Below are 14,979 nucleotides of genomic sequence, written 5' to 3' on the forward strand. Positions count from 1 at the left end.
TGCAAATACTATTTGAACCCAGGTCTTTCTCTGGCAGAAGCCTGGGGCATGTGAGCTTACTGCAGCCTCCCTGGTTTGTGTATGTGTGCCCCGCCTGACCCTGCCGCCTCTGAAGTGTCACTACCATCACCACACTGTTGAACTGAAGGCTGGGACTCAGCACATTAGCCTCTCCCTCTTCCTACACGCATCCCCCTCTCCATCCATTCATCTCTCCTTCCCTCTCTCTCGCCATCTGAAAGGACTTGTCTGTTCTTGTGGGCTTCAGCTCTGACCCCTCTTTTTTATATCCCTCTTTCTCCTTGTCTCTCTTTCTCCTCCTCTCTCTATCCCCCGTCCCTCTTTCTCTCTCTTTCCCTCTTTCTCCTCCTTGTCTCTCTTTCTTTCTCTTTCTTTCTCTCTTTCTCTCTCTCTCTTTCCTCTCTTTCTCTTTTTCTTTCTTTCCCTCTTTCTCCTCCTTGTCTCTCTCTCTCCTTCTCTCTGTCTCCCCATCCCTCTTTCTCCTCCGTGTGTCTCTCTCTCTCTCTCCCCCGTCCCTCTTTCTCTCTCTTTTCGTCTTTCTCCTCCTTGTCTCCCCGACATTTCTGATTGGGTTTCATGTTTTACAGTGAAGCCTTTTTTACATCAGGTTAAAGTTGATACTAGGTTAGATGTACTGGGAGGAGGAAGAGAAAGGCTAGCTTGCAATGTCAGTCCTGTTTCCATTTTTGTTACGTTAACCCAGTCATCTGTGAAAGAGAGAGATGGGTGAAGATAGATGTCTTGGGGCGTCAGGTAGCATAGTGGTTAGAGCGTTGGGCCAGCAACCAAAAGGTTGCTAGATCGAATCCCCGAGCTGACAAGGTAACAATCTGTCGTTCTGTCCCTGAACAAGGTAGTTTAACCCACTGTTCCCCAGTAGGCCGTCATTGTAAATAAGAATTTGTTCTTAACTGTCTTGCCTAGTTAAATAAAGGTTCAATAAATAAATACAAATCTCTGCATACTCTTAGTTGTTCTCATGTATTGTTAATCGTTAATCGTATTTCATTTATTTAACCTTTTATTTTGACAGGAAGTCCTGTTGAGACCAAGGTGTCTGTTATCAATGTCATACCAGGAATCACTCTTCTAGCATTCATTCAAATGTTAAAATGTGGCGGGTGATTTTCCTCAGGGTAACATTTATTGACGAGGAAATACAGGTACCTCAGTCACTCTCATCCTGTCTCTTCCTGCCCTCTTGTAGGGGTGGGCGTCCCGTTGATGTTGACGTATGTCTATGGGGTCGTCCCCATGTCGCTCTGTCGGAATGGATGGTGCCGGCCGCAGAACGACCCCCCAGAAACACATAAGATACAACTGGAAGACCTAGCCAGCTGTAAGGGGCTTTAGTATAGTATATTGGATGCTAAATATTGTATCTAATGCTTACCTATGTTTGTAATTTGTATTTTTGTTTTAAGAACTATGTACATTTATATTATGAGTAAAAAGGATTCCTTAATGCTTTTATTAAAGTAACTCAACTTATCCCATCTTGAATTGTTCAGCAGTGAGTAGTTCAAAGTAAATTCAAATAAACCAGTCCGATAGACCAGTCCAATAGATCACTAGCCCAGTCCAATAGATCACTAGCCCAGTCCGATAGATCACTAGCCCAGTCCAATAGATCACTAGCCCAGTCCAATAGATCACTAGCCCAGTCCAATAGATCACTAGCCCAGTCCAATAGATCACTAGCCCAGTCCGATAGATCACTAGCCCAGTCCAATAGATCACTAGCCCAGTCCAATAGATCACTAGCCCAGTCCAATAGATCACTAGCCCAGTCCAATAGATCACTAGCCCAGTCCAATAGATCACTAGCCCAGTCCGATAGATCACTAGCCCCGTCCGATAGATCACTAGCCCAGTCCGATAGATCACTAGCCCAGTCCAATAGATCACTAGCCCAGTCCGATAGATCACTAGCCCAGTCCAATAGATCACTAACCCAGTCCGATAGATCACTAGCCCAGTCCAATAGATCTCCAATAGATCCATACGATAGACCAGTCCAATAGATCACAATAGACCAGTCCAATAGATCACTAGCCCAGTCCAATAGATCACTAGCCCAGTCCAATAGATCACTAGACCAGTCCAATAGATCACTAGACCAGTCCAATAGATCACTAGCCCAGTCCAATAGATCACTAGACCAGTCCAATAGATCACTAGACCAGTCCAATAGATCACTAGCCCAGTCCGATAGATCACTAGCCCAGTCCGATAGATCACTAGCCCAGTCCGATAGATCACTAGCCCAGTCCGATAGATCACTAGCCCAGTCCGATAGATCACTAGCCCAGTCCAATAGATCACTAGCCCAGTCCAATAGATCACTAGCCCAGTCCAATAGATCACTAGCCCAGTCCAATAGATCACTAGACCAGTCCAATAGATCACTAGCCCAGTCCAATAGATCACTAGACCAGTCCAATAGATCACTAGCCCAGTCCAATAGATCACTAGCCCAGTCCAATAGATCACTAGCCCAGTCCAATAGATCAAATCAAATCAAATCAAATTTTATTTGTCACATACACATGGTTAGCAGATGTTAATGCGAGTGTAGCGAAATGCTTGTGGTCTATTCACTATCACTAGCCCAGTCCGATAGATCACTAGCCCAGTCCGATAGATCACTAGCCCAGTCCGATAGATCACTAGCCCAGTCCAATAGATCACTAGCCCAGTCCAATAGATCACTAGCCCAGTCCAATAGATCACTAGCCCAGTCCAATAGATCACTAGCCCAGTCCGATAGACCAGTCCAATAGATCACTAGACCAGTCCAATAGATCACTAGACCAGTCCAATAGATCACTAGACCAGTCCAATAGATCACTACACCAGTCCAATAGATCACTAGCCCAGTCCAATAGATCACAATAGACCAGTCCGATAGATCACTAGCCCAGTCCAATAGATCACTAGCCCAGTCCGATAGACCAGTCCAATAGATGACTAGCCCAGTCCAATAGATCACAATAGACCAGTCCGATAGATCACTAGCCCAGTCCAATAGATCACTAGCCCAGTCCAATAGATCATTAGCCCAGTCCAATAGATCACTAGCCCAGTCCAATAGATCACAATAGACCAGTCCGATAGATCACTAGCCCAGTCCGATAGATCATTAGCCCAGTCCAATAGATCACTAGCCCAGTCCAATAGATCACTAGCCCAGTCCAATAGATCACTAGCCCAGTCCGATAGATCACTAGCCCAGTCCGATAGATCACTAGCCCAGTCCGATAGATCACTAGCCCAGTCCAATAGATCACTAGCCCAGTCCAATAGATCACTAGCCCAGTCCGATAGATCACTAGCCCAGTCCAATAGATCACTAGCCCAGTCCAATAGATCACTAGCCCAGTCCAATAGATCACTAGCCCAGTCCGATAGACCAGTCCAATAGATCACTAGACCAGTCCAATAGATCACTAGCCCAGTCCAATAGATCACAATAGACCAGTCCGATAGATCACTAGCCCAGTCCGATAGATCACTAGCCCAGTCCAATAGATCACTAGCCCAGTCCGATAGATCATTAGCCCAGTCCAATAGATCACTAGCCCAGTCCAATAGATCACTAGCCCAGTCCAATAGATCATTAGCCCAGTCCGATAGATCACTAGCCCAGTCCGATAGATCACTAGCCCAGTCCAATAGATCACTAGCCCAGTCCGATAGATCACTAGCCCAGTCCAATAGATCACTAGCCCAGTCCGATAGATCACTAGCCCAGTCCAATAGATCATTAGCCCAGTCCAATAGATCATTAGCCCAGTCCAATAGATCACTAGCCCAGTCCAATAGATCACTAGCCCAGTCCAATAGATCACTAGCCCAGTCCAATAGATCACTAGCCCAGTCCAATAGATCATTAGCCCAGTCCGATAGATCACTAGCCCAGTCCAATAGATCACTAGCCCAGTCCAATAGATCACTAGCCCAGTCCAATAGATCACTAGCCCAGTCCGATAGACCAGTCCAATAGATCACTAGCCCAGTCCGATAGACCAGTCCAATAGATCTCCAATAGATCACTATAGACCAGTCCAATAGATCACAATAGACCAGTCCGATAGATCACAATAGACCAGTCTGATAGATCACAATAGACCAGTCCGATAGATCACAATAGACCAGTCCGATAGACCAGTCCAATAGATCACAATAGACCAGTCCGATAGACCAGTCCAATAGATCCATACGATAGACCAGTCCGATAGATCACAATAGACCAGTCCGATAGACCAGTCCAATAGATCCATACGATAGACCAGTCCAATAGATCACAATAGACCAGTCCGATAGATCTCCAATAGATCCATACGATAGACCAGTCCGATAGACCAGTCCGATAGATCACGATAGACCAGTCCAATAGATCACAATAGACCAGTCCGATAGACCAGTCCAATAGATCACGATAGACCAGTCCAATAGATCACAATAAATCAATCCAATAGATCACAATACATCAATCCAATAGATCACAGTAGATCCATCCAATAGATCAATCCAATAGATCACAATAGATCCATCCAATAGACCAGTCCGATAGATCAGTCCAATAGATCACAATAGATCCTTCCAATGCATCACTAATAGATCAGTCCAATATATCTGTCCAATAGATCTCGATAGACAAGTCCAATAGATCACTAACAGATCAGTCCAATAGATCCCTAATAGACCAGTCCAATCGATCACAATAAATCAATCCAATAGATTAGTCCAATAGATCACCATAGAGCCGTCCAATAGATCATTAATAGATCAGTCCAATAGATCACAATAAATCAATCCAATAGATCACAATAGATCAGTCCAATAGATCAGTCCAATAGATCAATCCAATAGACCAGTCCGATAGATCACATATAGATCAATCCAATAGATCACAATACGCCAGTCCAATAGATCGGTCCAATAGATCACAATAAATCAGTCCAATAGATCAATCCAATAGATCACAATAGATCCGTCCAATGCATCACCAATAGCTCAGTCCAATAGATCTCGATAGACCAGTCCAATAGATCAGTAGATCACCATAGATCCGTCCAATTGATCACTAATAAATCAACCCAAAAGATCAACCCAATAGATTACTAATAGATCAGTCCAGTAGATCACTAATAGATCAGACCAATAGATCACTAATAGATCAGTCCAATACATTACTAATAGATCAGTCCAATAGATCACTAATAAATCAGTCCAATAGATTACTAATAGATCAGTCCAGTAGATCACTAATAGATCAGTCCAGTAGATCACTAATAGATCAGTCCAATAGATAATTAATAGACCAGTCCAATAGATAATTAATAGACCAGTCCAATAGATTACTAATAGATCAGTCCAATAGATTACTAATAGATCAGTCCAATAGATCACTAATATACCAGTCCAATAGATCACAATAAATCAATCCAATAGATCACAATAGGCCAGTCCAATAGATTAGTCCAATAGATCAATCCAATATATCACATTAGATCCATCCAATAGATCACAATAGATCCATCCAATAGACCAGTCCGATAGATCACAGATAGACCAGTCCGATAGATCACCAATAGACCAGTCCTATAGATCAGTCCGATAGATCACATATAGATCAGTCCAATAGATCACAATAAATCAGTCCAATAGATCAATCTAATAGATCAATCCAATATATCACAATTGATCAATCTAATAGATCACAATAGATCCATCCAATAGACCAGTCCGATTGACCAGTCTTAGAGATCAGTCCGATAGATCACAGATAGATCAATCCAATAGATCACAATAGATCCGTCCAATGCATCACCACTAAATCAATCCAATAGATCAGTCCAATAGATCTCGATAGACCAGTCCAATAGATCAGTAGATCACCATAGATCAGTCCAATAGATCAATCCAATAGACCAGTCGGATAGACCAGTCCGATAGATCACATATAGATCAATCCAATAGATCACAATACGCCAGTCCAATAGATCGGTCCAATAGATCACAATAAATCAGTCCAATAGATCAATCCAATAGATCACAATAGATCAATCTAATAGATCACAATAGATCCATTCAATAGACCAGTCCGATAGATCACAGATAGATCAATCCAATAGATCACAATAGATCCGTCCAATGCATCACCAATAGCTCAGTCCAATAGATCTCGATAGACCAGTCCAATAGATCAGTAGATCACCATAGATCCGTCCAATTGATCACTAATAAATCAACCCAATAGATCAACCCAATAGATTACTAATAGATCAGTCCAGTAGATCACTAATAGATCAGACCAATAGATCACTAATAGATCAGTCCAATACATTACTAATAGATCAGTCCAATAGATAACTAATAAATCAGTCCAATAGATTACTAATAGATCAGTCCAGTAGATCACTAATAGATCAGTCCAGTAGATCACTAATAGATTAGTCCAATAGATCAGTCCAATAGATCAGTCCAATAGATTACTAATAGATCAGTCCAATAGATTACTAATAGATCAGTCCAATAGATTACTAATAGATCAGTCCAATAGATTACTAATAGATCAGTCCAATAGATCACTAATAGACCAGTCCAATAGATCACAATAGACCAGTCCGATAGACCAGTCCAATAGATCCATACGATAGACCAGTCCGATAGATCACAATAGACCAGTCCGATAGACCAGTCCAATAGATCCATACGATAGACCAGTCCGATAGATCACAATAGACCAGTCCGATAGATCTCCAATAGATCCATACGATAGACCAGTCCGATAGACCAGTCCGATAGATCACAATAGACCAGTCCGATAGACCAGTCCAATAGATCACGATAGACCAGTCCAATAGATCACAATAGACCAGTCCGATAGACCAGTCCAATAGATCACGATAGACCAGTCCAATAGATCACAATAAATCAATCCAATAGATCACAATACATCAATCCAATAGATCACAGTAGATCCATCCAATAGATCAATCCAATAGATCACAATAGATCCATCCAATAGACCAGTCCGATAGATCAGTCCAATAGATCACAATAGATCCTTCCAATGCATCACTAATAGATCAGTCCAATATATCTGTCCAATAGATCTCGATAGACAAGTCCAATAGATCACTAACAGATCAGTCCAATAGATCCCTAATAGACCAGTCCAATCGATCACAATAAATCAATCCAATAGATTAGTCCAATAGATCACCATAGAGCCGTCCAATAGATCATTAATAGATCAGTCCAATAGATCACAATAAATCAATCCAATAGATCACAATAGATCAGTCCAATAGATCAGTCCAATAGATCAATCCAATAGACCAGTCCAATAGATCACAATAAATCAATCCAATAGATCACAATAGGCCAGTCCAATAGATTAGTCCAATAGATCAATCCAATATATCACATTAGATCCATCCAATAGATCACAATATATCAATCTAATAGATCACAATAGATCCATCCAATAGACCAGTCCGATAGATCACAGATAGACCAGTCCGATAGATCACCAATAGACCAGTTCGATAGATCAATCCAATAGACAAGTCCTATAGATTAGTCCGATAGATCACATATAGATCAATCCAATAGATCACAATACGCCAGTCCAATAGATCGGTCCAATAGATCAGTCCAATAGATCACAATAAATCAATCCAATAGATCAATCTAATAGATCAATCCAATAGATCACAATAGATCAATCTAATAGATCACAATAGATCCATCCAATAGATCACAATAGATCCATCCAATAGACCAGTCCGATTGACCAGTCTTAGAGAGCAGTCCGATAGATCACAGATAGATCAATCCAATAGATCACAATAGATCCATCCAATGCATCACCACTAAATCAATCCAATAGATCAGTCCAATAGATCAGTAGATCACCATAGATCAGTCCAATAGATCAATCCAATAGACCAGTCGGATAGACCAGTCCGATAGATCACATATAGATCAATCCAATAGATCACAATACGCCAGTCCAATAGATCGGTCCAATAGATCACAATAAATCAGTCCAATAGATCAATCCAATAGATCACAATAGATCCGTCCAATGCATCACCAATAGCTCAGTCCAATAGATCTCGATAGACCAGTCCAATAGATCAGTAGATCACCATAGATCCGTCCAATTGATCACTAATAAATCAACCCAAAAGATCAACCCAATAGATTACTAATAGATCAGTCCAGTAGATCACTAATAGATCAGACCAATAGATCACTAATAGATCAGTCCAATACATTACTAATAGATCAGTCCAATAGATCACTAATAAATCAGTCCAATAGATTACTAATAGATCAGTCCAGTAGATCACTAATAGATCAGTCCAGTAGATCACTAATAGATCAGTCCAATAGATAATTAATAGACCAGTCCAATAGATAATTAATAGACCAGTCCAATAGATTACTAATAGATCAGTCCAATAGATTACTAATAGATCAGTCCAATAGATCACTAATATACCAGTCCAATAGATCACAATAGGCCAGTCCAATAGATTAGTCCAATAGATCAATCCAATATATCACATTAGATCCATCCAATAGATCACAATAGATCCATCCAATAGACCAGTCCAATAGATCACAGATAGACCAGTCCGATAGATCACCAATAGACCAGTCCTATAGATCAGTCCGATAGATCACATATAGATCAGTCCAATAGATCACAATAAATCAGTCCAATAGATCAATCTAATAGATCAATCCAATATATCACAATTGATCAATCTAATAGATCACAATAGATCCATCCAATAGACCAGTCCGATTGACCAGTCTTAGAGATCAGTCCGATAGATCACAGATAGATCAATCCAATAGATCACAATAGATCCGTCCAATGCATCACCACTAAATCAATCCAATAGATCAGTCCAATAGATCTCGATAGACCAGTCCAATAGATCAGTAGATCACCATAGATCAGTCCAATAGATCAATCCAATAGACCAGTCGGATAGACCAGTCCGATAGATCACATATAGATCAATCCAATAGATCACAATACGCCAGTCCAATAGATCGGTCCAATAGATCACAATAAATCAGTCCAATAGATCAATCCAATAGATCACAATAGATCAATCTAATAGATCACAATAGATCCATTCAATAGACCAGTCCGATAGATCACAGATAGATCAATCCAATAGATCACAATAGATCCGTCCAATGCATCACCAATAGCTCAGTCCAATAGATCTCGATAGACCAGTCCAATAGATCAGTAGATCACCATAGATCCGTCCAATTGATCACTAATAAATCAACCCAATAGATCAACCCAATAGATTACTAATAGATCAGTCCAGTAGATCACTAATAGATCAGACCAATAGATCACTAATAGATCAGTCCAATACATTACTAATAGATCAGTCCAATAGATAACTAATAAATCAGTCCAATAGATTACTAATAGATCAGTCCAGTAGATCACTAATAGATCAGTCCAGTAGATCACTAATAGATTAGTCCAATAGATCAGTCCAATAGATCAGTCCAATAGATTACTAATAGATCAGTCCAATAGATTACTAATAGATCAGTCCAATAGATTACTAATAGATCAGTCCAATAGATTACTAATAGATCAGTCCAATAGATCACTAATAGATCAGTCCAGTAGATCACTAATAGATCAGTCCAGTAGATCACTAATAGACCAGTCCAATAGATCAGTCCAATAGATCACTAATAAATCAGTCCACTAGATCACTAATAGATCAGTCCAATAGATAATTAATAGACCAGTCCAATAGATAATTAATAGACCAGTCCAATAGATTACTAATAGATCAGTCCAATAGATTACTAATAGATCAGTCCAATAGATCACTAATATACCAGTCCAATAGATCACAATAGATCCGTCCAATGCATCACTAATAGATCAGTCCAATAGATCACCAATAGATCAATCCAATAGAGCAATCCAATAGATCTCAATAAACCAGTCCAATAGACCAGTCCAATAGATCACAGCAGATTAGTCCAATAGATGACTAATAAATCAGTCCAATAGATCACAATAGACCAGTCTAATAGATCACGATAGATCCGTCCAATTGATCACTAATAGACCAGTCCAATAGATCACAATAAATCAATCCAAAAGACCAGTCCAATAGATCTGTCCAATTGATCACTAATAGATCAGTCCAATATATTACTTATAGATCAGCCCAATATATTACTAATAAACCAGTCCAATAGATCACTGATAGATCAGTCCAATAGATCACAATAAATCAATCCAAAAGACCAGTCCAATAGATCTGTCCAATTGATCACAATAGATTAATCCAATAGATAATTCCAATAGATCACCAATATATCAATCCAATAGATCACAGTAGATCCACCCAATAGATCAGTCCAATGGATCACTAATAGATCAGTCCAATGGATCACTAATAGATCAGTCCAATAGATCACTAATAGATCAGTCCAATAGATCACTAATAGATCAGTCCAATAGATCACTAATAGATCAGTCCAATAGATTACTAATAGATCAGTCCAATAGATCACTAATAGATCAGTCCAATAGATCACTAATAGATCAGTCCAATAGATCACTAATAGATCAGTCCAATAGATCACTAATAGATCAGTCCAATAGATTACTAATAGATCAGTCCAATAGGTCACTAATAGATTACTAATAGATCAGTCCAATAGATTACTAATAGATCATTCCAATAGATCAGTCCAATAGATCACTAATAGATCAGTCCAATAGATCACTAATAGATCAGTCCAATAGATCAACCCAATAGATTACTAATAGATCGGTCCAATAGATTACTAATAGATCAGTCCAATAGATTACTAATAGATCATTCCAATAGATCAGTCCAATAGATTACTAATAGATCAGTCCAATAGATTACTAATAGATCAGTCCAATAGATCAGTCCAATAGATTACTAATAGATCAGTCCAATAGATCACTAATAGATCAGTCCAATAGATCACTAATAGATCAGTCCAATAGATCACTAATAGATCAGTCCAATAGATCACTAATAGATCAGTCCAATAGATCACTAATAGATCAGTCCAATAGATTACTAATAGATCAGTCCAATAGGTCACTAATAGATTACTAATAGATCAGTCCAATAGATTACTAATAGATCATTCCAATAGATCAGTCCAATAGATCACTAATAGATCAGTCCAATAGATCACTAATAGATCAGTCCAATAGATCAACCCAATAGATTACTAATAGATCGGTCCAATAGATTACTAATAGATCAGTCCAATAGATTACTAATAGATCATTCCAATAGATCAGTCCAATAGATTACTAATAGATTAGTCCAATAGATTACTAATAGATCAGTCCAATAGATCAGTCCAATAGATCACTAATAGATCAGTCCAATAGATTACTAATAGATCAGTCCAATAGATCAGTCCAATAGATTACTAATAGATCAGTCCAATAGATTACTAATAGATCAGTCCAATAGATTACTAATAGATCAGTCCAATAGATTACTAATAGATCATTCCAATAGATCAGTCCAATAGATCATTCCAATAGATCAGTCCAATAGATCACTAATAGATCAGTCCAATAGATCACTAATAGATCAGTCCAATAGATCACTAATAGATCAGTCCAATAGATCAGTCCAATAGATCAGTCCAATAGATCACTAATAGATCCGTCCAATAGATCAGTCCAATAGATCAGTCCAATAGATCACTAATAGATCAGTCCAATAGACGTTGACACTACTGTATGATTGTATGGTTGTTTCCTAGTTTTAATCTGATGTTGTTTCTGAACTTCTCTTGAAGATCTTCTATTCTCTCATGTAGTCAGCGACCACTGGCCGGGACCGGGGCCAAGAGGCCAGACCAACCCCGCCCTCAGCGACACCAGCGTCCAGGAAGTCCTACAAGATGTTAGGGTCAGCGTACAGGAAGTTGGCCTGCTCCCCAGCACCAGCAGTGCTGCCACGCCCCCGGAACCAGATGCATGCGCAGGATTGGACAAGCATCAGATGCGTCATGTTTATATGCAGCAGGACAGCCAATCAGACTGCGAAGGTGCTGGGATGCTGGATAAGACACAGACATTCTCCTTGCGGTCAGTGTCTCTTGTCGTATAGTTTTTGATTGTTTGATTGAGCCCAAAGTATTTATTTGCAAAGTTTCTCTTCGTTCAATTCAAGTCAGTTCAATACACATGAATTTATCCCCTCAAGAGCAATTACAAAAGACAAGTCAGTTAATTCCTTTGATGCAACCTGCCTCTAGCTCATAAAACATGGCTGAAATATTATGTAACAGGCCTATCCTTGATGCTGTTCATGTTCTCATGTTGCAGGGAGGGAACAAACATTGAGGTGCGTGTAGAGATCGAGGCCCATCCACGAGGTGCACGTCAGTCCAGTCTCAGTAGCATCCTGTCCAGTCGCAGCCTATCAGCTGAGTCCCTGGGTCGAGCACACACAGTAGGCCGCGCCCACTCGCAAGATCACCTGGGCCACGCCCACTCCCAGGAACATCTGTATGCCTCTGAACATGAAGAAGAGAGTGGAGAAAAGGAAAGTGGAGGAAGAGAGGGAGAATGCAGGGACCACCTGCATGTTTTTGAGACGGACAACGTCTGAGCTCCGCCTACTATTTAGGCCACATCCCGCTTCCACTACAGGCTCCTACCACCAACTGTCTTCCTGCTCCACCGTCTAAGAGTCGGGGAAATGGAGAGAGAGAGAAAAGGAGAGCGAGAGCGACAGTGAGGAGGGAGAGATGGAAAAAGTGTGTTTGTGGAAAATGGACTAAATAAACAGGGCCGCTTGCCAACACGGATGCAGCAAAACGAACCAGAAATGACTGAAAGCATGTTGATCGACTAGTTTGGTGGGTGTTAGCCTCACTTTACTGTGTCCTTTCAGAAGAGACTGCCCCCCCCCCACCCTCCCCCTTCCAATCTAACACTGGTCTATTTAAATTAAAATGATTACCAAGCCCCTTCTCTACCTACACCCGCGTACTTATACTGATCGTTTGTATCAAGCATCTCAGAGTTGGAGTGCTGATCTCGGATCAGTTTAGCCCTTTTTCGATCACAATGAACATTATTATTATAGACAGAGAATACCTGATCCTAGATCAGCACTCCTACACAGAGATACGTACAACGCCTAATGTCCCCCCCTTTCCATCTAAGATACATTTTAAGAGATCTAAAAGCATGTTTTGTTCTGTAGGGGTTAGCCACATGTAACATGCTGCTTCAACTCTCTTCCTGTCCGTCCCGTGTTGATGATGACATGCCATGGAACGTTGAGAGGCTACTGTGTAAAAGGGTCTAATGAAGGGGTTGGGGGGGGGGGGGGGGTGGGGGAGTTTCAGCATTGTCAGATACCGTGTAAACCTTACTTTGTGCAACGCGTTTTAACAGAGGAGATATGCTGGTCTAACTTTAAGGGACTTGTTGAAATGCAGTCGCCCTCAACTATGACTCGTTGGGGATCTCAGTGAATTTCATAGTGGACCACTTTGACCAAACTGGTTATCAAGCTGATGTCCCCTTGTATCACAACCTTTCATTGAGGAGGTTGGGGGGGAGGGGGGGTGCTGCTGCTGCTGCTGCTATCTGTTTTGGTCAAGGCATACATTATTTCTCTGCTGTGAATCTAAGCAATATTCAGGGACCAGGCTCTGTGAAGTTCAGAGCTAGACATATCCTACCGACTCTGGCTGTCTGCATCCCAAATGGCACCCTATTCCCTAATATAGTGCACTACTTTGAACCAGATCCCTATGGGCCCTGGTCAAATGACACCCTATTCCCTAATATAGTGCACTACTTTGAACCAGATCCCTATGGGCCCTGGTCAAATGGCACCCTATTCCCTAGGGGCCCTATTCCCTATGGGTCCTGGTCAAATGGCACCCTATTCCCTACCCACTGGCCACAGACGTCAGTTCAACGTCGAGTTTTGATTTACATTTGGTTGAGTTTGTCAACTACCGTGAATTCAATGTGAAATTAGCAACAACAACAACAAAAATGTCACTGTTGTCATTGGGTTTCAGATTAAAAGTTTGGTGAAAAAAAATGACAGTTTTCCACATTGATTCAACGTCATCAAGTTGCATTTTTGGGTTGAAATGATGTGTCCACTGGGATCATAATTCACTACTTCTGACCAGGACCCATAGGGAATAGGGCCCATAGGGAATAGGGTGCCATTTGACCAGGGCCCATAGGGAATATAGCCCATAGGGAATAGGGTGCCATTTGACCAGGGCCCATAGGGATCTGGTTCAAAGTAGTGCACTATATTAGGGAATAGGGTGTCATTTGGGAATGTACTCTCTTAACAGAGATCCATAATACAGTATTTCACTAGCAGCAGTAGCAGCACAGCCCTCTAGCTAGAGCTTCGAACAGGGCTGGGTCACTCTGATATTCTGGCATGTCTGTCAAACCAGCATCTGATTTAGACCTGGGAAACCAGGTGTGTGTGTGTGTGTGTGTGTGTGTGTGTGTGATTAAGTGTCAGATAGGAGATAGAACAGCAGGCAACCAAGTTCCTGAGGAATAGAAATCTTGACCTTCCCTGGCTAAGAACATCTGTCTTAAAGCTGCATGGTCCTGCTCCTCACTCACTGGCTGTCCAGGAGTTAGCCACAACACACACACACACACACACAGTCGCTATTGAACAGCAGTAGTGATGTTGTCGAAAAAACAGGAGACACAGGAACCACCACCAGACCCTCTTAGTCGATCACAGCACCCAGACCCCCTCTTAGTCGATCACAGCACCCAGACCCCCCCTCAGTCGATCACAGCACCCAGACCCCCTCAGTCGATCACAGCACCCGGACCCCCTCAGTCGATCACAGCACCCAGACCCC

The 14,979-nt window shown here is 41.1% G+C and overlaps 1 protein-coding gene across 4 annotated transcripts in view; it reads left to right on the forward strand.

The window, feature by feature from the left end:
* The window catches only part of si:ch211-278j3.3 (E3 ubiquitin-protein ligase RNF19A), a 54,104-nt gene extending 40,192 nt beyond the window's left edge, over window positions 1-13,912 (forward strand). For 3 of the 4 annotated variants that reach the window (XM_021601131.2, XM_021601127.2, XM_021601133.2), the window contains 3 exons: window positions 1,229-1,360; window positions 11,902-12,193; window positions 12,434-13,912. In XM_021601131.2, the coding sequence (XP_021456806.2) occupies window positions 1,229-1,360; window positions 11,902-12,193; window positions 12,434-12,719 (710 nt within the window). In that variant the 3' untranslated portion in view covers window positions 12,720-13,912. The remainder of the gene's footprint in view (window positions 1-1,228; window positions 1,361-11,901; window positions 12,194-12,433) is intronic. The other variant, XM_021601134.2, reaches the window with a different exon arrangement.
* Window positions 13,913-14,979: the final 1,067 nt, after the last annotated feature.

This window comes from Oncorhynchus mykiss, chromosome 4, assembly GCF_013265735.2.
Source record: "Oncorhynchus mykiss isolate Arlee chromosome 4, USDA_OmykA_1.1, whole genome shotgun sequence".
NCBI classification, from domain to species: Eukaryota; Metazoa; Chordata; class Actinopteri; order Salmoniformes; family Salmonidae; genus Oncorhynchus; species Oncorhynchus mykiss.